The sequence below is a fragment of the Triticum urartu genome, chromosome 7A, assembly GCF_056163025.1.
Source record: "Triticum urartu cultivar PI428250 chromosome 7A, HENAU_Tu73, whole genome shotgun sequence".
In the NCBI taxonomy this organism is placed as follows: domain Eukaryota; kingdom Viridiplantae; phylum Streptophyta; class Magnoliopsida; order Poales; family Poaceae; genus Triticum; species Triticum urartu.
Genome location: NC_141879.1, coordinates 490864032 through 490886447, shown reverse-complemented (window position 1 = coordinate 490886447; position 22416 = coordinate 490864032). Strand labels below are relative to the sequence as shown.

Sequence of the window (22416 nt, the reverse complement as noted above, 5' to 3'; positions counted from 1 at the left end):
GAGCAACAACGATCAAGAAGAATCACTAGGATTTCGTAACCTATTCTTCCCCCTTACACACCTCTTAAATCTCGGGACGAGATTTCTTGTAGTGGAGGAGAATTGTGACGCCCGGATAATTAAGCTACAGTGATCCCACGCTAATGATGCCACGTCACCTCGTTTATAGTTGCTAATCTCGAGTTAGTTCGAAACCGATTCAAGTTCAAAATCAAAATCAAGCAAACAATAAAAGATTTTCAAATATTAAAACTAAAATGTTCAATAAATAGTAGATAAATCAGAGGCTATGATAAAATTGTATACAACATTATTGAAATGTGATAAGTGACTTAAACGACCTCAAACAGTGGCTGAAAACATTATTTACTAACCTTTTTAATAATAAAAAAATAAATATGAAATGATAATTACCCCAAACTAGTTTTTGGTGGTAGGATATATTGTGATGTGAATTGTGGGCCAACTCTCATATTTTACAAAACTCATATGGTGCCCAAACAATTAGCCAAAACAGAAAAGGAAATAAATAAAAGAAAAGAAAATACATAACAAAAAAAAAGAAACCCCCCAGGCTAACTGGGCCTCGGCCCAGCCAGTGGCCTGCCAGGCCGGCCCACTCCCTCCCCTGGCCTATAACCCCGTGGGGGCACCGAACCCTAGCACGATCCCCACTTCCCCCCCCCCCCCCCACGCCGCTCTCCCCTTCCCCGATCGGATCGGGGCAAACCCCCCCACTCCCCTCGCTCCTCGCACTCCCCCGCTGCCCACTTTGCTGACGGCGCTCCCCGTCGCCTCTCGTCGTCTCAGGCGCCGCCCCGCCATCGTCGCCTTGACCCCGTCGCGCGCCTCCCCGTCCTCGCCCCCTTCCCGATCCAGAAATGGATCAGGGCTCGACCTCAACGCCGTCCGATGCCGCCTGCCGGAGCCACCTCGCCGGAGCCTCTCCGCCTCGATCCCCGTCGCCCCGCCGCCGTTCACCATCGCCATCGCCGCCCAGCTCCCTCCTCCTCAACCCTCCATCCCAGCGCCCCCCACGCTCGGCTGGTTCTGGATCGGGGAGGGGCCCGATCCCGCGTCGCCTCGCACCCCCGATTCCGTCGCCCGTTGCCGCGACGGCCTCGCGTCCTCGTCCTCCTCCCCGAGCTCCGCAGGACGTCGTGCTCGTCGCACCGACGCCAACCGCCACCGCCTGGAACCGTCGTCCTCATCCCCACCTCGCCGGACGGCCTCGACCTCCCCCGGCTTCACCGAGCCCTCCACGAGCTCCGCTGTGAGCCTCTCCGACGACCCCCACCTCCTTCCCCTCACCGCGCTCCGCCCTTGGCCTCCTCCTCCTCCTGCTGCCTCAGGCCGCCGTCGTTCGCCACCGCATGCGCGCCCGCTACCACTGCCCATGTCCGCCTCCCTCCCCCCCCCCCCCCCCCGCTCGCCGCTGCTGCCCGCTGTGGGCTCGACCGTGCGCTTGCGCCAGTCGCAGCCGCTGCCGCCCTTCCCCGTGGTAGCCCCGTCTTCTGCCACGGCTCCGTCGCGCCGCCTAGTCCGCTCCCCGGCCGACGCCCCATGGCCCGTGCCTCGCCGTGCCTCGTCTCCGCTCGCCGTGGCCCCGACTGGCTACGACCAGATCGGGCGCCCCGCAGCGCCCTAGCGCTCGTGCCCGCAATGGCCATGGGCCTATGACAGCCGGGCCCCGCGGCCCCAAAACGTTTACAAAAAAATATAAATGTTAAAAACAAAGAAAAATAATAATTAAATAAACAGAATTAATAATTAATTAATTAAAGAATTAATTAACTTAACTAAACTTGGGTTAATTAAACCAAACAATTAATTAAACTAATTAATCACAATTAGATTAACCAAATAACTAATTAAACTAACAGCTGTTAGTTAATTAAATAGTCAATGACAGTGGGGCCCACCCCCTAATTAATCATGTTTAGGTTAATTAAAATTGGTTAATCAAATATGACACTGACAGGTGGGACCCATGCGTCAGGTTGACCTGGTCAACTGCTGACGTCATGCTGACGTCATGATGACGTCAGCAGACACTATTCTGGATAATGTTGATTAAATTAAATAAATAAATCCTAAAAATGATTTAAATCTTTTAAAATTTATATAAAATAAACCGTAGCTCGGATGGAAAAGCTTTGTACATGAAAGTTGCTCAGAACGACGAGACGAATTTGAATACGCAGCCCGTTTATCCGCCACGCATCCCTAGCATAGCGAACACGCCACTTTCCCCCTCTGTTTCATCTGTGCGAAAACGCGAAACACCGGGGATACTTTCCCGGATGTTTTCCCCCTTCACCGGTATCACCTCATACCGCGATAGGGCACCTCTAACGCCGTTACTTGTCATGTCATGCATCACTATGCATATGCTTGCTTAAATATTTATTGTTTCTCCCCCCCTCTTCTCTCGATAGACACCGAGACCGACGCCGCTGCTACCCAGTACGACTACGGAGTTGACGACCCCTCTCTCTTGCCAGAGCAACCAGGCAAGCCCCCCCTTTGATCACCAGATAGCGCCTACTCTTCTCTATACTGCTTGCATTAGAGTAGTGTAGCATGTTACTGCTTCCCGTTAATCCTATACTGATGCATAGCCTGTCCTTGCTACTACTGTTGTTACCTTTACCTGCAATCCTAATGCTTAGTATAGGATGCTAGTATTTTCATCAGTGGCCCTACATCCTTGTCCGTCTGCCATGCTATACTATCGGGCCGTGATCACTCGGGAGTTGATCACGGGTATATACTATATGCTTTATACATGATACATGTGGTGACTAAAGACGGGTCGGCTTGTGGAGCACCCGTGAGTGATTCACGGATTGGGGGCTGAAAGGACCCTTGTCCCAACAGCCCTCTGTGTGGATCTTTGAGGCGGAGCGACAGGGCAGGTTCCGACCACCTAGGAGAGAGGTGGGCCTGGCCCTGGTCGGCGTTCGCGGATACTTAACACGCTTAACGAGATCTGGGTATTTGATCTGAGTCTGGCCATTTGGTCTATACGCACTAACCATCTACGCGGGAGTAGTTATGGGTATCCCGGCGTCGTGGTATCAGCCGAAGCCTTCTTGACGTCAGCGACGGAGCGGCGCGCGCTGGATTGGACTGGAACGCCACTAGGCTAGGTCTGCTTCCGGCCGCCCACGCAACGTGCAGGTGTGCTAAGGGCGATGGGCCCAGACCCCTGGGCGCTTAGGTTTAGACCGGCGTGCTGACCTCTCTGTTGGTCTAGGTGGGGCTGCGACGTGTTGATCTTCCGAGGCCGGGCATGACCCAGGAAAGTGTGTCCGGCCAAATGGGATCGAGCGTGTTGGGGTATGTGGTGCACCCCTGCAGGGAAGTTAATCTATTCGAATAGCCGTGATCTTCGGTAACAGGACGACTTGGAGTTGTACCTTGACCTTATGACAACTAGAACCGGATACTTAATAAAACACACCCTTCCAAGTGCCAGATACAACCGGTGGTCGCTCTCTCACAGGGCGACGAGGGGAGGATCATCGGTTAGGGTTATGCTATGCGATGCTACTTGGAGGACTTCAGTCTACTCTCTTCTACATGCTGCAAGACGGAGGCTGCCAGAAGCGTAGTCTTCGATAGGACTAGCTATCCCCCTCTTATTCCAGCATTCTGCAGTCCAGTACACATATGATACCCTTACTCCATTTGATACACATGCATATGTAGTGTAGCTCCTTGCTTGCGAGTACTTTGGATGAGTACTCACGGTTGCTTTATCCCCCTTTTCCCCCTTTCCTTTCATTCTGGTTGTCGCAACCAGATGCTGGAGTCCAGGAGCCAGACGCCACCGTCGACGACGACTCCTACTACACCGGAGGTGCCTACTACTACGTGCTGCCCGCTGACGACGACCAGGAGTAGTTTAGGAGGATCCCAGGCAGGAGGCCTGCGCCTCTTTCGATCCGTATCCCAGTTTGTGCTAGCCTTCTTAAGGCAACCTTGTTTAACTTATGTCTGTACTCAGATATTGTTGCTTCCGCTGACTCGTCTATGATCGAGTTCTTGTATTCGAGCCCTCGAGGCCCCTGGCTTGTAATATGATGCTTGTATGACGTATTTATGTTTTAGAGTTGTGTTGTGATATCTTCCCGTGAGTCCCTGATCTTGATCGTACACGTTTGCGTGCATGATTAGTGTACGGTCAAATCGGGGGCGTCACAAGAATACCATTACCCGTTACCGCAGTAATGCCTCCATGTAGGAGAAATTATATATATACCAATATATATATATACATGTGTATGTGTGAATGGTGGTGCGAGACATTCGATAATATATATGATCGGTTCTACGAGAAATTCTATTTATATATATGCATAATGTGTACAATATAATACCAGCAAATGAAAAAGAATTAAATGAAAAACACAAAATTAAAGGAAAAAGAAATCATGAACTCAAAACCCCCCAAACCTTTTAGTACCGGTTGGTGTTACCAACCGGTACTAAAGGTCTCCCCGCCCTCGGTGCTGGCTCGTGCCACGTGGTGGCCCTTTAGTGGCAGTTCGTGTTGAACCGGTATTAAAGGGGGGACCTTTAGTCCCCATCCTTTAGTGTCGGTTACAGAACCGATAATAAAGGGCCTTACGAACCGGTGATACAACCCGGTTCTGCACTAGTGTACGAGATACGCCGGATATAGAACCGACATTGGTGTTTTCATTGAGAGCCTGCTGGGTGATCGTCGTGGATCGATGGGATGATCAAGTGATATTTTTACAGTAGGATGATCAGGTGATATTTTCCTTGCAAGTAACCGTGAAGGGATTGACAACCTCTTTATCGCGTTGGGCGCAAGTATTTGTTTGTTTGTGTAGGTGCAATCATTGGTGACTTGTGTGTTTCTCCTACTCGATTGATACCTTGGTTCTCAACCGCAAGAAATACTTATTTTTACTTTGCTGCATCACCATTTTCTCTTTAAGGAAAAACCAATGCAAGCTCAATAAATAGTAGTTCCCCTAAGAGATCTTGTATGAGAAAAGAGAGATTGGGTCGGTACATTACTACATGCGTGCATGTGAAGGACAGTGACGTGGGTGGGACCTCCACCGTGTTTGGTTTGATATTCGTTTCGTATAGGAAAAGAATGAGGAGAAACATGTGGCCCATGCGCCGATCTTCAAGCATTCAACAATGATAGATTTCTTATCGGTACGCACTTTTTTACCGGTAAAAATTACTTCACGTTCACGGACAGAATGGGTTGTGCTCGATTCCCTTCAAGTTTCTTTTAGTTTCATTTACTTATAAAGATTAAAACAATTGCCATTAAAATGGTTGCATGCCATACATCGATGCAAAGGCTAGAGGCATTTGTGGCCCTTCGGAAAAAAAAAACAGTGATGGTATCATTCATGGCAAGGACTGCTAGACTCTTAATAGAAGTAATTTCCCTGCGGAGAATTACTTTTATCGGGATCGTTCATTTTTCGCCCGCAGCATCCTTTATAGAGGTAATTTTCTCCTTTTTAATGAAAAGACAACGCTCCTGACGGTTGCTCCTTGAAAGGATTAAATCAAAAGACAATCTGCCTTACAAAGTTGTGGAACAACACTAAACATGGTTGCATGCATACATCGATGCAAAGGCCAAATGCATTTTTGGCTCTTATCAAAGAGAAAACAATGATGACATCATTCATGGCAAGGACTGCTAGACCCTCTCAGCTTGTCTCAGCTTGTCAGTTCAATTCTACTACTACTAGCTAGCTAGTTACTCGAACGGTCGAACCTTCTAGTCAGAAGGAATGAATTGCCCTGATTTATGTGCAGGCCTTGCATTCCATTTATACTCAGGCAGGGTACAAGATACAATCCAATTAGGATTTATCTACAACAACCTAACTTGATCATTATTTATACAGCACACGAGCTGATCCTAACAACCTAGGGCTAGGCTATAGACTCGTTTAACACTTCTTTACCTTGGCGCTACCTCCGTCACGGTGTGCGAAGCAACGACCATGGACGTGGAGTGGATGTCCTTGTTGTCCCGGAGGACGTAGCCCGGCGGCGTGATCTCTTTCTCCCTCAACCGGACATCCTCCCTCTCCAGCATCTCCAGCACCCGCGGCATCGACGGCCGCCGCAGCGGCGTCGCCTGCGTGCACAGCAGCGCCACCTTCATGTACCTCACAGCCTCCTCCTCATTGCAGCCGTCTTCCATCGCCGGGTCGATCATGTCCCTGAGGTTGGCCGCCTCGTAGAGCTCCCACACCCTCTCCACCAGCACCTTGTCCCCCTCGTCGGATAAATGGAAGCTCCTGGAGCTGCTCTTGCCGGTGACGGTCTCCAGCAGCAGCACCCCGAAGCTGTAGACGTCGGCCTTCTTGGTGAGATGGCCGTACAGCGCGTACTCCGGCGCGAGGTACCCCGCGGTCCCCGCGACGCGGGTGCTGACGTGCGTGGCGGCGTCCGGGAAGAGCTTGGCGAGGCCGAAGTCGCCGATCTTGGCGCCGTAGCCGGCGTCGAGGAGGACGTTGCTGGCCTTGATGTCCCTGTGCACGATGGGGCCGGATGCCATCTCCTCGTGCAGGAACGCCAGGCCCCTAGCGACGCCGACGCAGACGCCGCGCCTGATCGCCCAGGTGAGCCTGGAGGGGTCGCCGGCGGAGGCGAGGAGGGCGCCATGGAGGCTGCCGTTGGGGAGGAGCTCGTAGACGAGGATGCGGTGGCGGCCCTCCACGCAGCAGCCCAGCAGGGACACCAGGCTGGGGTGCTTCACGTTGGCGATGACGTCGATCTCGGTGAGGAACTCCCTGGTGCCCTGCCGGGAGTGCGCGGACAGCACCTTGACCGCCACGTCGCCGCTGCCGTCCCGCAGCGCGCCCTTGTAGACGGCGCCGAAGCCGCCTCGCCCGATGTGGTTGCTCCGGTGGAAGTTGTTGGTCGCCGACCGCAGCTCCGCGTAGGAGAAGAGCTTGATCTTCTTCTCAGATGACAGTCCTGAAGCCAAAGGTTAGTCAATTCCATGAATGGCAAGTAACGTGAGGAATGGGAAACTGTTGCTTACTGCCCATGGAACGGGAGTAGAGATCGGAGGCGTGTTTCTCTTCCTTGTTGGAGACGCGGAAGCAGCAAGAGCAACAAGGCATGGCGACTCGATCATATAATACACACAGCACCAGAGAGAGTTCCTTCCTAGCTCCTGTATGGAGGAGAAGAAGCCGGTGATGGCGAGTGATCAGACACGGAGGAGAAGAAGAAGCTGGTTGAATTGCCGCATCAGGAAAAGTCGGATGTAATAATAATATGAAGCTCTCTTCCACGACCGGCCGGCCGAGACGGAGAGTGACAGAAAATGACGCCTAGCTAGGACTAGGCGTGCTTTTAGGAGGCGTTGTGTATGAACGGGGGCAGCATTCAGCAGCCTGCTATGACATATTTTGCTTTGATAGCACTAGTGTGCACTAGATTAAATGGTGGCGCGCGACGTTGACACGCAGGTAATTTCCATTTCAGATGGCCGACATATAGTCAGTTGACCTGCACACACATGTAGATAATTTGCAGTGTAGAGTAGATTTCAGATGAATCATTAGACGGCCGGTCCACTCCAATCTCCCTCATCCATCATCCGCAAAAACAAAAAACAAAAGCAAAAAAATCTCCCTCATCCATCTAAACCCACCAGATCCCTTGGGTTTGAAAGAGTTAAATTATTACTTCGGGTAGTCTCACTAACGATATTTTGTTCTAGTCTCTGTTGACCACCAGCACGTTTTCTCACATAGCAGCCACACGAGACACGACACGACTACTTGTACCACCTAGTATTTGGTTTCCAACCCCATTCGGTTGCTTTACACCAGTGCTCACATCACCATGATGATCGCATTTCATCATTGCTAGACTTCCGTTGTACTACTACCTAGCATTGATATAGGTTGAACCGTTTCTTTTTTTTTTTTTGCGGGATATAGGTTGAACCGTCAGTCATGGAGCAACATCCACCATCCATCTGGTATCCGATTGCCATCCCCATCCCCATCACAAAGAAACTTCATCGACACTACTAGTAGTAGAGGTCTTTGCCACCGTAGCCAGGCATGCCTTCATTCCACCTAACAGCGCAGTTAATTAATAGTAGTAGTATATAGTGCGTATTATTATGGTCAAAGCCATTCACCCAACCAGCTGCCTCTGGTAACCCTACACTACTAAAGTCGATCAATGCCGAGAAGCTGGGTCGAATCAAGGGCCCTGCGTGAGCCTCTGCAGCTGGCTCGTGTCGCCCAGCGTCTCCATGAGCAGCGGGGGAGCGTACTGCGCCTCCCCGTCGTGCTCCTCCGCGTCCTGGCAGAAGGACAGGATTATCGTCTCCACCGACGTCTCCACCACCCCAAAGAAGAGCTGCGCCACCACGTACCCAAGCGCCCAGCACAGCTGACAACCAAAATGTACACATATGTCATGCCGGAGCTAAGTTAAGTTCAGTTATGAATGCATCTAGGACGGATAGGTGAGTGCGGTTTTCGGCCGTATTTCGAAAGGACACCGCTTGCTTACCAGCACGGGGAAGAGCGGGGACGATATCTTGTTGTGAGCAGACCTGTACTTGTGGGTGTCCAGCATGAGGAACGCGAACAGCGCGCTGGACAGGCTCACGCACAGCTTTCCGAGGTAGAGGATCACGTCCCCGATGACGTTCACCTTACCGATGCGCAGTATGTTGTTCATTATCAGCCCGGTCGCGAGCTCGGAGGCTTTGCAGAACCCTTTCCCTGTAACGGCAATCTTCACCGGCAGTTCGCGGTGTCAAGAAACCGATTTGTATCGGCGCAATTCTCATCAAAGCCACACAAGACAGTTGTAACAAGTACAGCGAGGAGGACTGTTGGTACTTACCACGATATAAGCATTCCGGTTCACTGACTTGATGGTCCAGTCTATGCAGCCCAAGCAGCAGTGAGATGAGGATGACACTGTCTTCCCCAAGCGGCTTTCACCAGTTGAATCAACCCCCTTCAGCCTACGGCGGAGCGATTTAAGTATACACCGCACCCACTCCATGCTGGATACGATCAGTGAACCTAGAGCCACAGATCCAAGGCTGTAGCGCAGCAAACGCTTCACGGAGGACACCACGGTATGAAATGGTATGTCATGCTGCAAAACAACAATGTGCCACACAATCAGTCGGATGGAAAACACTGCCTTCCAATGTTAAAACATGACAATTAACTGGAGTTATTTGCCAGTCTAAGGTTCGTGTGCGGTGCTTACCGATATTTCACCACGCGCCCAGTAGTATGAAGCAACTGATCCAGCAATTACGGTCGAAGAGCATGCGATGAAGAATTGTGTTGCCCAGTAACAGCCAAACAGGTGGAAAAGAATCGCAATTCCAATATGAGGGGTGTAATGGACACTGTACCCGCAACAGCTGTCACAATTTACTTTTCCCAGCTTGAGATCAAATGAGCAGCACTCTGCATTGCAATCATTTTGTAGAACTTGACCAGAGCTGAAAAGATACAGTGTCGCCGCAAACCAGAACATATAGATGATAGCAAGGGCGAAGTATGGTACGACCGGAAAGATGATGAGTGCATGGACTTCACCAATGACCTTTGCAGCCACCTACATACAGTTCATCCTGATGAGCGCTCAGAAAATACAAGCAAGAAATAGACAACACACATAAGCTAGCACCCATGCTTTTGCAAAATGCGAGCTGTAATCCCGCACAGCTTATTGCGGGAAACGGTGTGCATGTGAAGCTAGTGGATTCAGCACCATACGCACCTTTAGGACAGTTGTGGATGTCGCTATCAGTATACGCCGAACAAGAGCTATTGAAGTCAGGAAAGCAATGATCATTACCACTGTCATCAATACAGCAGCAGCATGAAGGTGGTTTATTTCCTGGTGAAGAGATGAATCATGGGATAACGAAAAGTGTAGCAAAGATAGTGTTAAAAATAATAACAACAGGAGGTACAAGCATACCCGTCCACCTATGCTGACATATGGATCACTTGGACCAATCACAACAGTTAAGGGATCATTGCCAATCCAGCCAGCTGAGTACATAAAATATTCCAAACATATGAGATTACGTATAAGATGATGTCTCCTGATAAATATCACATGACGCCACTTTGCTACCTATAACAGTTTGTGGTACTTATATTTAGAAGTTGGGTAAGCATCCTACCTTTTATATAGAAGAACATCGTGACTGATACTACAAGGGCATTGAAAAGGATCACTGTTATCCATGGCATACCAGCAACAAAATATCGGATCATCGCTAACCATATCAAAGATAGGAAAAGAGGGAGTAATCCCCCACAAACGATTAACACAGGCCAAGACTTCCCAATATCTGCAACATATCTCTGCAAAATAAGAAAAAAAATATTAGTTCCAAGAATCTACATATACACAAGCAAGCATGTACATAGCTCTCAATGTTTTTTGCAGGAGCATATCTGTCAAATTGAATCTAACAAATGTAACCGAGTAATATCAATCGCATGAGGCTGCTACTTTGTTTTAGCAATACATGCGGCTGATAGTGTTTCTTTACTGACGGAACATTTAATGTCGTGTAACTTGCAGTGAAATAATGTTGACCCATAGAAGAAAAGCATGCTTTAACTATATATGGACAGACATTTTGGATAAGAACTTAGGAAGAATATATTTCTTGTGAAACAGATAAATAGACCGATAGTGCAAGTAGTACTGAGACAAACCTTTAAGACAGAAGATTTATAGTTGATGCTATTGTGAATTGTCTTGTCTATTAGCATGTTCTCATCAATGCTAACACCACCCATCTGCTGCCAATGCTTCAGAGAAACATTGGATGGCCTTGCAATAAACTGGCAGCTCCAGTAGACTGCAGTGACAGAAAGAGATCAAAATTAGCGCATGTACTTCACGTTCTCACAAATTGGCAGGATCTTGCTGAGTATCAGAGGACTTGATATTCAATTATTCATGCGAGACTTACCATTTATACTCGGAAATATGATGGGGTAACACGGACCCTGCAACTGAAGAGAACTGTTCCTCATATCTGGTGTGAGATACTCGAAGTAATCATAGTCCCTGTCGATCCAATCATCGACAGAGAGCCGTATGTCGCCTTCCGGATAATCACAAACAAAGTTCAGCCCATCTTCCGCAGGATAGGGGCATTCCATCAGGCAGATGGCCTTAGCATCAGCTAGATCATTTGTGCTATTTTTGAGCCCACTTTGGTACACCTGGTTGGGGTTCACCCAGTAACGAACATCCAGCTCACTCAAATCTGGGTCACCGTGCTTGCTGCCACATATGTTCCCTTTGTAGTCCAGTCCGTAAGTCAGCCTGCATGATCAGAGCAGAGAAAAACCAAATATAGATGTCTTCACCAACAAAGACCACTATAAATTCCAAAAACAATGAACAGCGGCACACGAAATGTTTGTAACGAACGACGTTCTATTCATCTTCCACCCTGTATAATCACCCCTTCCTTTGTGGGGACCTCATGTTCGTAGGAGCACCCAACTACAGCAACAAATCTCTGCATCTCCTTAAATGGGTTGCAAAGATAAATAAATTGTGAAGGAGGGCAATGAAGGCAACAGACCATTTTAAGCATCACTTATTACTTGATGAGTGTCAACAATTGGAGGAGAAAATGTAAGCAAGGATTCATCACCTTATTTGGCTAAACCGACAATCCTACAGTTAGTGAGACTAGGGGTTCATTGCATCCAGTGGAGGAAAGCTCCACAATAGGCAACAAGCACTTCATTTGCATTTCCCACAAGCTATTTCTACTGTTAGTTGGAGGGAGTAAACATCAAAAGTGACTAAGGAGCAAAAAGTGGAAGAGCAGGAGACAAGTTTTAGCCCCTAGGCTGTACCCATCCTCGAAAGATCTAATCTAAATATGCGAGAAATTGGCAAATGTGGCAGACCTTCACCGACGGAATCCACCCAAAAAGGCAAAATTAATCGCAGCTAGGCGGGCACCGACAGCGGCGGAAAAATAAATGCAGAAGAAAAAAGGGAAGGTGGGGAATGGAGCGACCTGAGCGGGCTGCCCTGGTTGAACCCGAAGCTGGAGTTGACAATCATGGCGACCCAGAAGGCGGCGAAGAGGGCGAGGAACGGCAGGTCCCGGCACTTGCGGTCGTGGCGAATGATGCCGGCTGCGGCGTCGTCTCCTCCTTTTCCTCCCCCGGCGCCGGCACCGGAGGCGTCGCGGCCGAGGGGCCCCCGCATTATGCCCTTGCCGCAGCTCAGCTCTTCTGAATTGGAGTAGGTCGCCGGCTCGCCGCCTCCTCCTTCCTCCTCGGGTGGTCACAGGTGAAAGGAGCGAGGGGGGGAAAGTGCTGCTGCCGCTTGCTAGCTTCCGCCTCACTGCGACTGGCCTGCCACAGTGCCACTGCCAGTGATATCGCAACTCGAAAGCGGATTCGGGTTTTACGTAACCTCGCGGCGGAAAGCGGTGGCATCACGGTTTACGTGAATGAGGTGGGAAAGCGGTGGGGCCGTGCGCTGCGTCACGTGAAGTCGTGACGGCTCCCCGCCGTCCGCCGCTTCTGCAGTCCAGACCAGATCGCCCTCCGCCGCGAAGCGATGGTGAAGGCGGTCGTCGCCGACGAGGCGCGCATCAAGGCCTTCGAGGACGCCGTCGCCTCCTCTGGCGTCCTTCGATCGCAGGTGGCTTCCCTTCCTCGTCGTGCTCGTCCTATGGCATCTCAGGCAGGGGCAGGCCGCCGTCGCCGTGCCGTGGAGGTTTGGTTTGATTTGGTTTCATCGGTTCTTCCGCGTGCAGGTGGGGCTGGTGGTCGGGAAGCTCAGCGCCTCCTCCGACCGCGCACTCGTCTACTCCCTGCTCCCCACGCCGCCCACCGATGCCGGCGAGCCCGCTTGCTCCCTCCGGGCCGCCGCCCCCTCAGCTGGCAAGGCCAAGCCCAAGGGCGGGAAAGGTGGTGCAGGGGCTTCTAACGACGCGCCGCCGACGCTCCAGTTCGATGTCGACTGGGTCGCCGAACACGCCCGACAGGTCCAATGTCCAGCCCTCACTTGTTACAGTCGACAAACCTCGGACGATACTAATATCTTCAGCTGTAGATAACAGTTGAACATTTTTTTATCATTAGTACTCTCCTGTAGGTTTCAAACCTTAATGTGGCAGTCCCAACAATTTCTGTCCAGTTCGAGTTGCTTGCTCAATTACATTGAAAATTCGGCCATATTTGATTCTTTTGCTCAAGATCATACTACGGTAGCACAACTGTATTTGGTCATGTCAACTCGGAATAACTACATATTTGATAATACTGGTGAATCTTCTTACGGTCTGCAGGTGTCGAGGATGCTCCTTGGAGGAATGAGTGTCATGGGTATCTATATATGGTCTTCTGAAGGCTCCTTCAAAGCTACTCCTTCTGCTGTTTTATCACAGGTACCAACATTTGGCCTGCTGTTTCATCACAGGTGCCAATAATGTCCTGAATAGTGGCACTAGTGTTGTAAACTTGCTCATACACGGGTTTGCTATTTGGAATTGAGGATATGTATACAAATTTATATGTTAACAAAACAAGTTTCTGAGAAGATATAATGGAACTCAAGTTCCAGTTTTTGTCCATAGCACCATAGAATGGAGAGGATTTTACCAAGTTAGGCTTGGTGAATGCTACGTATTAGATGTTCCATTCCATGTTATATACTTTGTGATGAGAACAAAAATAGAAAACAATGCTAGAAAATGATCAACGCCTGTTTAATAAAATAGATATCCTCATGTTGGCCTATCACTTTTATCTTTCAAATGAAGCTTGGCCATTAACCAACCTGATTTACCGACCTATTTCTGTTATCTTTCTGTACCTGGCCCTTCTACCGCCTAGGTTTTGTGGTCTTTGCTTAAAGAATTTTGGCATAATATCAACTTGAACAAACGGGAAGGCTACCTTTACCTTGTAAACTGCCTTTCACAATGCCATAATGACCTTATTATTTAGAACACTGAGTACCAACTTCTTTTTTGATTCATTTGTTGAATTCTGGGGTGGGGGCACATTCTGCTGGCATTTGTTTTAGGATCTTTTGCCATTGTTGTCTGATCTTTTAGTGATGACCTGTTGAATTTTTTTTCTCTGTACTACCCTACTAGGACATTTTCATTGTACAGATTATCGACTGATGTTATTTCCCAGGTTATCAGAGTGGTTTCTCAGTCAGTTCCCTGGTACGGCAGTGACTTTGATGAGAGGCTGCTCCTTCATCTCTCTTACAGCCCAAGAAGGTGCGTATTATTTTTACTCTAGTACTTTGGTTTCCTTCCCCCTCCCCCGATAAATCAATGTATCATAATCTTCTTAGCACATTGATCACGCTGGACCTGCCGAACTTGGATTTCGACAACTCTTATTTGTTTTTTCTTGCTTGTTTAACATTGATTGTCCTAATTTCTGTATGTCAATAAATGGTATTGCCCTTGGAAATCTGTCGTGCTCAGATACTGTTAATACACTGATAGGTTATAACGTAATTTTGATGTGTTACAGGTGGGCCTGTCGCATATGTGAGATGGCATCAGGAAGTCTAAGGCCGTGTGACTTCAAATATAGCAAATTATTAGCTTCGCTTCAAACTTTCAGATGCACATACAATTTTGAGACGAGGTACTTGCAATGCTGCCTGATACTAGTAGCTAAGCAATCCTTGTGTCATTTATGTCTCAAAGTCAGAAGGGGTGTCATTTTAAGTTAACTAGATTTTTATTAAATATATTAAAATACAGAAACAAGCCTTCCCCGGACCCTGCGCAAGCAGGAGCTATGTGCTCCAAGCTGCCCCTTTTTGTTATTAAAATTATAAAATACAGAAACGACCAACTGTGCTTACCAGTTACCAGTCATAGTCGCATGTGCTGTAGGCTGTAGCAAATCCATGAATTTCATGTTCCGCATTCTGGACTGATTACTTACAATACGTACTTCCATAGATTGACAGTTGTTCAAGCTGAGCCTTTTAAGAAAGTTATTTCGAAGGCAATCAGTCATCTCACAAAGGAAGTGCAGAATGCCAAAGCCTTAATTGATGGAGATCTGGTAAATTAGAACCACTTAACCTTTGTTTCAGTTGAATAAGCACAACGAATTCCAAGCTATTTCATGGTGTAATGTCTAATCTTGTTTGTGTTTAACACCCACTTATTACTCTTAATATTTTCAACTAGTTTTTGGATGATATGACCATCACTTCAGAGGGCCCACACGAAGTCGATTTGCTTGTACCTTTCAAGAACAATTTGCCTGCCGGAGGTGCTCAGCTAACGCTGTTTCTGTTGTATTGTATGGTTGATTTCTCTTGATATAACTATGTGAGCCTAATAGTTAGTGCTTACACTAAAGAATGCAGTTTAGAGGGGGTTGCTGGGTTGCTTCTCTTTGCTGGATCTGTCAGTGCGTTGGCATACTTAGGCCCAAAAGAATCTATTTCGGAAGCTATATCTGATCTGAAGGTATTAATGAGATAAAATTTCCACTGTTATTGGCTTATCTCTGTGCCTTGTATTATTTTCCTTGTTACCTATGTAGTCTCCATTTTGTTATAATAGCTTCACATACAACTGTGCAAGCCACGAGCTTGGAGCTAAACCACCAATTTTATACTAAATATCAATTGAAGTAAAAAGAGCTTACAATATTGAAAATGTGAACAGGCATTTTGGTTGGCATTTCTGTACTGACTTGGGAATTTTGAACCCTTTGTTTAACTATATATAGCATGATTATCTGGTGTCTGTAATGTAGAACTGTAGATTTTTTTTGTTTTGATTTTCTAGTGATGGTGCTTTTCATTTGTACTGAATTTATTAGCAAGTTGGCACTATCGTCTTATTACCCCTCATTAGTTGAATTGACTCTCCAAAGAGTTAAACATGATAAATCTATCCTGAATGGTTTATTTATTGCCATTTTTATAAATGCAGTCATTTTAACTTGTTGTTAAATTTGTGCAAGCATATTTTAATGGTTAGCAAACTAATAGTATTTTATGCTGCCTTTCTACCTATCCTACTCCGTATTAAGGTGGACATCATTGCGAGCCTACGAAGCAGATTAGATATCATCCTTGATGAGGCAGATGATGACTCTACAACTAATGATATGGAGAATTCAGCATCTCAGAAGGTTACCCAAGTTAATTTTCATGAGCTGAGGTATTTCTTATCTTCTAGGAATATTTTTGTTTTGAATAGAATGATAAGTACACCCACCATATTTTACCTCTAGCCTACCCCAACTTGTTTGGGACTAAAGGCTTTGTTGTTGTTGATAAAAGAACCCTAAACCCTCCTTTGCTAATGTTTCTACATCGTATTAAACTGCAGACAGTTTTTACCCTCTGATTGTAAGGGGAAAACAAATATGTCACATTTCTTTATTTCTTCGGAGCATGTCTGTGATGCTTTTTTTTGTCTACGCAACTGATCACATCCTTTTCTTTTTGCAAACAGAGAACCTTATAGTTTCTCATTCCCTAGAAGGATTCTGATTCCTTGGTTAGCTGGCTCCTATATTTGTGACTACTTGCAACAATCAGAAACGACAAAGGTGCTTATGTTCTCTCCTAGCTATATAGTCTGGATGCAAGCCCAAAATACAATATGTTTGACTTGACGTGCCCTTGTATGTGCACGTTACCTGCAGGATGCAATGGAGCGTTGCAAGGAAGTGATATCACTGGAAACAGAAGTAGAGAACTCAATCCTAGAACCAGAAACCGCAGCATCTACTGCCACACTAGAATCGTTTTGGGATGTGGTGCCTGGAGCTTCATCACGTGCTCGTGCAGGGCCTGGTCCGAAAGATGAGCGCCCTGAACAGGCGACGGGTTCGGGGAGAACACAAGGCAACAGTTTCAGCATCCTAGCTGCCTTGTTTGTGCTCCTGGTTGCTCTTCTAGTTGGATTTATGTTTGCGTTCCCTGCCAATTCGAAAACCTGAGTAATTCATGCTGCATCAGCCGAACCAAGATGTTGACATGTTTTGTGTATCTTATATTTTGTCCAAACCTCAGCTGTGGATGTGAAAAGTGTAGAGTTTCTTTCGTCGTGAACAGTTTGTAGGTGCTGCACATACATGAACATGATCCATCCTTTTCGATGACAGGGATAATTGTGTGGAGTATTTTTGAGTGATGCAAGCCCTGCCGTCGTCTTCATTGTTTGGTCATTGAGATGTGTGATGCTAGGCTAGGCTCACCCACAGCATTTGATGATCGTGCAGAGACGAATAACTCACTCTCTTTTCCAGTTTGCGCCCACTAAATTATGAGAAAAGGCATCTGGCCTGTGACCAGATGGACGGCTAGTACTCAATCTTTCTCCTGTTTCGGCATCGGATGTCTTCTCTGTTGGATTAATCATTTGTGCTGATGCTTTACTAGACAAGTGAGTGTTGGCCTTGGGGAGTAGGCATCTGACTGAAGAGAATAAATAGAAGTCAACCAGAACAGACAACTATGTTTCTCAGGTTGGGCTTGATTTTGACACCACAAAATATCTCTGTCCGCAGCATACAAATTTATACATTTGCTACCATGAGGAAGACGCCATTAAACTAGAGCAAGCAAGCAGTATTTTGTGATACATCAACCGGTAGCTTGCTTATAGATGCATGCAGGCAGCCAGACGTTTGACTCTGGCAGGAGTAAATTGCAGGGAAGTATCACACTTGGGACAGTTGTAACGGGTCAGTATCACTATTAAGATTTTTTGCAAGTCAGTACCAAGTTTGAGGCTAGTCGTTGCAATACGGGCTAAGTGGCGTATAATGTTGTATTAACGCTGTATCTGACAACCCGGCCCCACCAGTCAGTTGACAAGCCGGCGAACCGGCTCGGTCGGTCTACCTGGTCGAACCCAACTCACTCACTCGCCACGAACCCTAGCCCTCGCCTCGCTCGAGCTCTCGCCCGCTGATTTGCCGCCGACCGCCGCGCATTCCCCCGCCGCCACCGCGCCATGGTTCACGAGGATGAGAGCAGCGACAACTACTCCAGCCTGCAGTACATGAACTCCTCCTCCGACGACATCATGTTGTACCGGGTGAGTGGTGTAGCTAGGGTTAGGGTTAGGGTTCCTGCTTTGGGGATTTGATCTTTGATTTGGGAGGGTTTGGTTCATTTTGCTCCTGTAGATCCCTGTCAGCATTGAAGACCAAGACTACATGGGCATTGAGACTGGAACCATTGTTCCCTGCCAGCACCATGGGCTGCCATGTGAGAGGCGTGTAGCCTTTGAGGGATTTGAGATGGGCAGGAGGTTCTTAGCCTGTCCTCTGAAAGTAAGATTCTGCACTTTCTATGTTCTGTGTGTTAAAATGAGTTGGTAGTAGCCCCGCAGTATTTTTATTTGGTAGTAGTTTGGTCCAAGTTAGATTATGTTCCTGTGATTGCCATTCTTTATCCAATTACTAGTACTGATGCACTGATGCTGGTCATTGGAGTAGGCATCTATTAATTTAATATGTGGCCAAGAGCTTAGTTTCCAGTGCACAGCATTGTTTAAGCTTTGATCCTGATAGTTTAGTGCTTTATGAGTGCTTTATAGTTGCTGTACTTTTTGTTATGATTAAAAAATGTGGCTATGTGATTTGGTTGCAGTGCACATGTTGTGATGTTCTTCAGTTAGTTAGTTCTGTTGTTCTTTAGTTCTTTACTTAAGACCATATTCTTTAATTGTAATATTTAGTGTAGTTGTGATGTTCTTTACAATCATATCCTTTAACAAATATAGGTGCTGGATATACTGCAGGAAGGTCAGAACTGTGGTTCTGTTGAATGGGTTGACCCAGAGTGGCCTCCTACAATCCAGAATGCATTGTTGGAGCTATGGGAAATGTATCAAGACAGTAGGAGTGATAGGAGGAAGGATAACCTGGAGAGTTCACTCACTATTCACCATTTGACAGAAGAAAAAAATAAACTGGAGGCCAACTATGACAAATTAGTTGAAGATGTTCATCAACTGCTGAATGCCCAAGAAGATAGGGTGCTGGATTTCGGATATTTGCAGTCTAAGATGGAGAGTGCAGAGGGGAGGAAAGCTGAGGTGACCAACTCAGTTGTCTAAGATATGAAGACAAAGATGGAGAAGAAAGATGCAGAGATATTCAAGCTGCAAGAGAAGTATGCAGTCCTTATGAACCTGACAAAAGCCCAAGGCACTGTCATCAGGAACATGAAGTTCAACCATTTAAAAGAGAAGGAAGTGCATAGTGCAGCCATGAGAAACTTAAAGTTCCAGGTTGAAGAACTAACTAAGTCTGTGGAGAAGCTCACCCAAGAGAATCTGAAGCTGAAGCAGGTTGATGAACTCACTAAGTCTCATGAAGAGCTCACCCAAGAGAATCTGAAGCTGAAGGATCACATTGGTGATCTGAAAAGGGACATGATAAGCTCATCCAAGAGAATCTCCAGTTGAAGGGTCACATGGGTGATCTGAAAAAGGGACATGACAAGGTCAGTAAAGATAGGGCTCAGCTCAAGCTTCAGATTGCTGATCTGTTGAAGGCAGAGGAGAAGAACAAGCAGAAGATGAAGGGGGTCCAGGCCATCTTGGATGAATGAACGAGATGAAGAGGCTGCTTAGCTGACCTTTTGTGAACTAGTATCCATGGATCTGTTCTGTATGTGTGGTTGGATCTTTTAGTTTGAATTATGGTTCTGTAAGAATCTATTAAGTATGTTGAACTCCAGTTTGAATTATGGGTCTGTTCGAAGTTATGAACTATGTTGAACTCCAGTATGTTGTTGTAAGAATCTATTATGGTTATGTTCTGTGTGGATCTTTTAGTTGGAATTATCTTGCTTTCATAGATGCTTCATAGAATGGTGAAGTTAAGAAGTTTTATCATCTTTGTTTCATGGATGTAGTTAGATATATAGATAGAATGGAAAAGTTATATTGGGTTCCATCGCCGTCGACAACCCCTAAAGACTAGTACTTTGGCTATGTTGGGTTTCGTCGATGTCGACAACCCCTAAAGACTAAAAGTTTGGCTATGTTGGGTTCCATCGACGTCGGCAACCCCTAAAGACTAAAATTTTGGCTATGTTGGGTTCTGTCGACGTCGACAATCCCTAAAAGACTAAAACTTTGGCTACCTTGGATTCCATCGATGTCGACAACCCCTAAAGACTAAAACTTTGGCTATCTTGGGTTCCATCGATGTCGACAACTCCTAAAGACTACACTTTGGCTATATTGGCTTCTGTCGATGTCGACAACCCCTAAAGACTAGTACTTTGGCTATGTTGGGTTCCGTCGATGTCGACAACCCCTGAAGACTAGTACTTTGGCTATGTTGGGTTCCGTCGACGTCGACAACCCCTAAAATACTAAAACTTTGGCTATGTTGGGTTCCGTCTACGTCGACAACCCCTAAGGACTAAAATTTTGGTTATGTTGGGTTCCGTCGACATCGACAACCCCTAAAAGACTAGAACTTTGGCTACCTTGGGTTCCATCAACATCGACAACCCTAAAGACTAAAACTTCGGCTATATTGGCTTCTGTCGACGTCGACAACCCCTAAAGACTACGAGTTTGGCTATATTGGGTTCCGTCGATGTCGACAACCCATGAAGACTACACTTTGGCTATATTGGCTTCCGTCGATATCGACAACCCCTAAAGACCAAAATAACAGAAAGAGTACACACATAACCCCCTCATCTCTTGGGCATAACTGACATAGTTTAGAAGCATGACTAATAACAGAAAGAGTACTCTAACAGATAGCATTGCAAACCAAAATAATAATTGTTTCGAAACATACATAACTTGCCCCTCATCTCTTGGGGCATCACTGACATAGTTTAGAAACATGACTCATACATAATGAAGGAAATATGCCCTAGAGGCAATAATAAAGTTTTTATTTATATTTCCTTATATCATGATAAATGTTTATTACATGCTAGAATTGTATTAACCGGAAACTTAGTGCATGTGTGAATACATAGACAAACAAAGTGTCACTAGTATGCCTCTACTTGACTAGCTCATTAATCAAAGATGGTTAAGTTTCCTAGCCATAGACTGTTGGGGAACGTAGTAATTTCAAAAAAATTCCTACGCACACGCAAGATCATGGTGATGCATAGCAACGAGAGGGGAGAGTGTGATCTACGTACCCTTGTAGATCGACAACGGAAGCGTTTGGTTGATGTAGTCATACGTCTCCACGGCCCGACCGATCAAGCACCGAAACTACGGCACCTCCGAGTTCTAGCACACGTTCAGCTCGATGACGATCCCCGGACTCCGATCCAGCAAAGTGTCGGGGAAGAGTTCCGTCAGCACGATGACGTGGTGACGATCTTGATGCACTACCGTCGTAGGGCTTCGCCTAAGCACCGCTACAATATTATCGAGGAATATGGTGGAAGGGGGCACCGCACACGGCTAAGAATATGATCACGTGGATCAACTTGTGTCTCTAGGGTGCCCCCTTGCCCCCGTATATAAAGGATCAAGGGGAGGAGGCCGGCCGGCCCTCTATGGCGCGCCAAGGAGGAGTCCTCCTCCTAGTAGGAGTAGGACTCCTACTAGGAGGGGGAAAGAAGTGGGGAGGGAGAGGGAAAGGGGGGCGCCGCCCCCCCCCCTCTCCTAGTCCAATTCGGACCAGGGGGAGGAGGCGCGCGGCCCACCTTTGGCTGCCCCTCTCTCTCTCCACTAAGGCCCATATGGCCCATTACTTCTCCCGGGGGGTTCCGGTAACCCTCTGGCTCTCCGGTTTTCTCCGAAATCACCCGGAACACTTCCGGTGTCTGAATAAAGCCGTCCAATATATCAATCTTTCTATCTCGACCATTTCGAGACTCCTCGTCATGTCCGTGATCACATTCGGGACTCCGAACTAACTTAGGTACATCAAAACTCATAAACTCATAATATAACTGTCATCGAAACCTTAAGCGTGCGGACCCTACGGGTTCGAGAACAATGTAGACATGACCGAGACACATCTCCGGTCAATAACCAATAGCGGAACCTGGATGCTCATATTGGCTCCTACATATTCTACGAAGATCTTTATCGGTCAGACCGCATAACAACATACGTTGTTCCCTTTGTCATCGGTATGTTACTTGCCCGAGATTCGATCGTCGGTATCTGAATACCTAGTTCAATCTCGTTACCGGCAAGTCTCTTTACTCATTCTGTAATACATCATCTCGCAACTAACTCATTAGTTGCAATGCTTGCAAGGCTTATGTGATGTGCATTACCGAGAGGGCCCAGAGATACCTCTCCGACAATCGGAGTGACAAATCCTAATCTCGAAATACGCCAACCCAACATGTACCTTTGGAGACACCTGTAGAGCA

General features: G+C 47.0%; 3 protein-coding genes across 3 annotated transcripts; 1 reads left to right on the top strand and 2 right to left on the bottom strand.

The window, feature by feature from the left end:
- Positions 1-5789: 5789 nt before the first annotated feature.
- Positions 5790-7954, bottom strand: LOC125523385 (cold-responsive protein kinase 1). The gene is made up of 2 exons (XM_048688426.2): positions 7064-7954; positions 5790-6996 (listed from the first exon to the last, which is right to left on the bottom strand). Exons 1-2 carry the CDS (start codon positions 7143-7145, stop codon positions 5972-5974), a joined length of 1107 nt encoding a protein of 368 aa, XP_048544383.1. The 5' UTR covers positions 7146-7954; the 3' UTR covers positions 5790-5971.
- A 150-nt stretch (positions 7955-8104) lies between these two features.
- LOC125523383 (choline transporter protein 1) lies at positions 8105-12427 on the bottom strand. The gene is made up of 10 exons (XM_048688423.2): positions 12086-12427; positions 11015-11373; positions 10755-10900; positions 10211-10394; positions 10003-10076; positions 9799-9918; positions 9277-9633; positions 8899-9159; positions 8560-8787; positions 8105-8436 (listed from the first exon to the last, which is right to left on the bottom strand). Exons 1-10 carry the CDS (start codon positions 12277-12279, stop codon positions 8245-8247), a joined length of 2115 nt encoding a protein of 704 aa, XP_048544380.2. The 5' UTR covers positions 12280-12427; the 3' UTR covers positions 8105-8244.
- A 97-nt stretch (positions 12428-12524) lies between these two features.
- On the top strand, positions 12525-17188 carry LOC125523384 (oxidoreductase, zinc-binding dehydrogenase family protein). The gene is made up of 11 exons (XM_048688425.2): positions 12525-12720; positions 12836-13066; positions 13370-13468; positions 14226-14314; positions 14577-14693; positions 15017-15122; positions 15251-15335; positions 15426-15535; positions 16107-16237; positions 16535-16631; positions 16728-17188. Exons 1-11 carry the CDS (start codon positions 12637-12639, stop codon positions 17022-17024), a joined length of 1446 nt encoding a protein of 481 aa, XP_048544382.2. The 5' UTR covers positions 12525-12636; the 3' UTR covers positions 17025-17188.
- The last annotated feature ends 5228 nt before the right edge of the window (positions 17189-22416 follow it).

Bases quoted from the DNA above. Each gene is read 5' to 3' on its own strand.
- LOC125523384 (XM_048688425.2), top strand. From the start codon at position 12,637: ATGGTGAAGGCGGTCGTCGCCGACGAGGCGCGCATCAAGGCCTTCGAG. The intron at 14,315-14,576 runs GTGCGTATTATT...GATGTGTTACAG, and splicing joins CTCTCTTACAGCCCAAGAAG to GTGGGCCTGTCGCATATGTG. The intron at 15,536-16,106 runs GTATTAATGAGA...CTCCGTATTAAG, and splicing joins AAGCTATATCTGATCTGAAG to GTGGACATCATTGCGAGCCT.
- LOC125523383 (XM_048688423.2), bottom strand. From the start codon at position 12,279: ATGCGGGGGCCCCTCGGCCGCGACGCCTCCGGTGCCGGCGCCGGGGGA. The intron at 10,395-10,754 runs GTTTGTCTCAGT...CTTATTTTGCAG, and splicing joins ATAAATCTTCTGTCTTAAAG to AGATATGTTGCAGATATTGG. The intron at 9,160-9,276 runs GTAAGCACCGCA...GTTGTTTTGCAG, and splicing joins GGGCGCGTGGTGAAATATCG to CATGACATACCATTTCATAC.
- LOC125523385 (XM_048688426.2), bottom strand. From the start codon at position 7,145: ATGCCTTGTTGCTCTTGCTGCTTCCGCGTCTCCAACAAGGAAGAGAAA. The intron at 6,997-7,063 runs GTAAGCAACAGT...CTTTGGCTTCAG, and splicing joins CTACTCCCGTTCCATGGGCA to GACTGTCATCTGAGAAGAAG.